The 250-nt window shown below is 65.2% G+C and overlaps 1 protein-coding gene across 1 annotated transcript in view; it reads right to left on the minus strand.

The window, feature by feature from the left end:
• Positions 1 to 7: 7 nt before the first annotated feature.
• The window catches only part of LOC104507212 (protein turtle homolog B-like), a gene marked incomplete at both ends in the record, with an annotated part of 16,009 nt that continues 15,766 nt past the window's right edge, over positions 8 to 250 (minus strand). Inside the window, 1 exon segment of the mRNA XM_010148422.1 lies at positions 8 to 248. Within this exon segment, the coding sequence (XP_010146724.1) occupies positions 8 to 248 (241 nt within the window).

Raw genomic sequence — 250 nt, forward strand, 5'->3', positions numbered from 1 at the left:
CGGGGGCTGTATGCTGGTGGCTGAAGGTAGGACTCCTGGCTGGAGGAGAGAGGGGTGAGCTGGGCTTTCAGGGCGGTGACGGAGGACGGGACAACGGGGGCGTCATTCTCCTCATCCGACTGCCTGAACTCGGGGTACATGTCTGTCTCCTCCACAAAGGGGAAGCCCTCGATCCGCCGTGTCTTCAGGGAGGGCTCCATCTCCGCCGGGTCCATGACGAAGCGGCCGTCCGGCCCGCGGCTGATGAGCT

This window comes from Eurypyga helias, unplaced genomic scaffold (genome assembly GCF_000690775.1).
Source record: "Eurypyga helias isolate BGI_N326 unplaced genomic scaffold, ASM69077v1 scaffold5053, whole genome shotgun sequence".
NCBI classification, from domain to species: Eukaryota; Metazoa; Chordata; class Aves; order Eurypygiformes; family Eurypygidae; genus Eurypyga; species Eurypyga helias.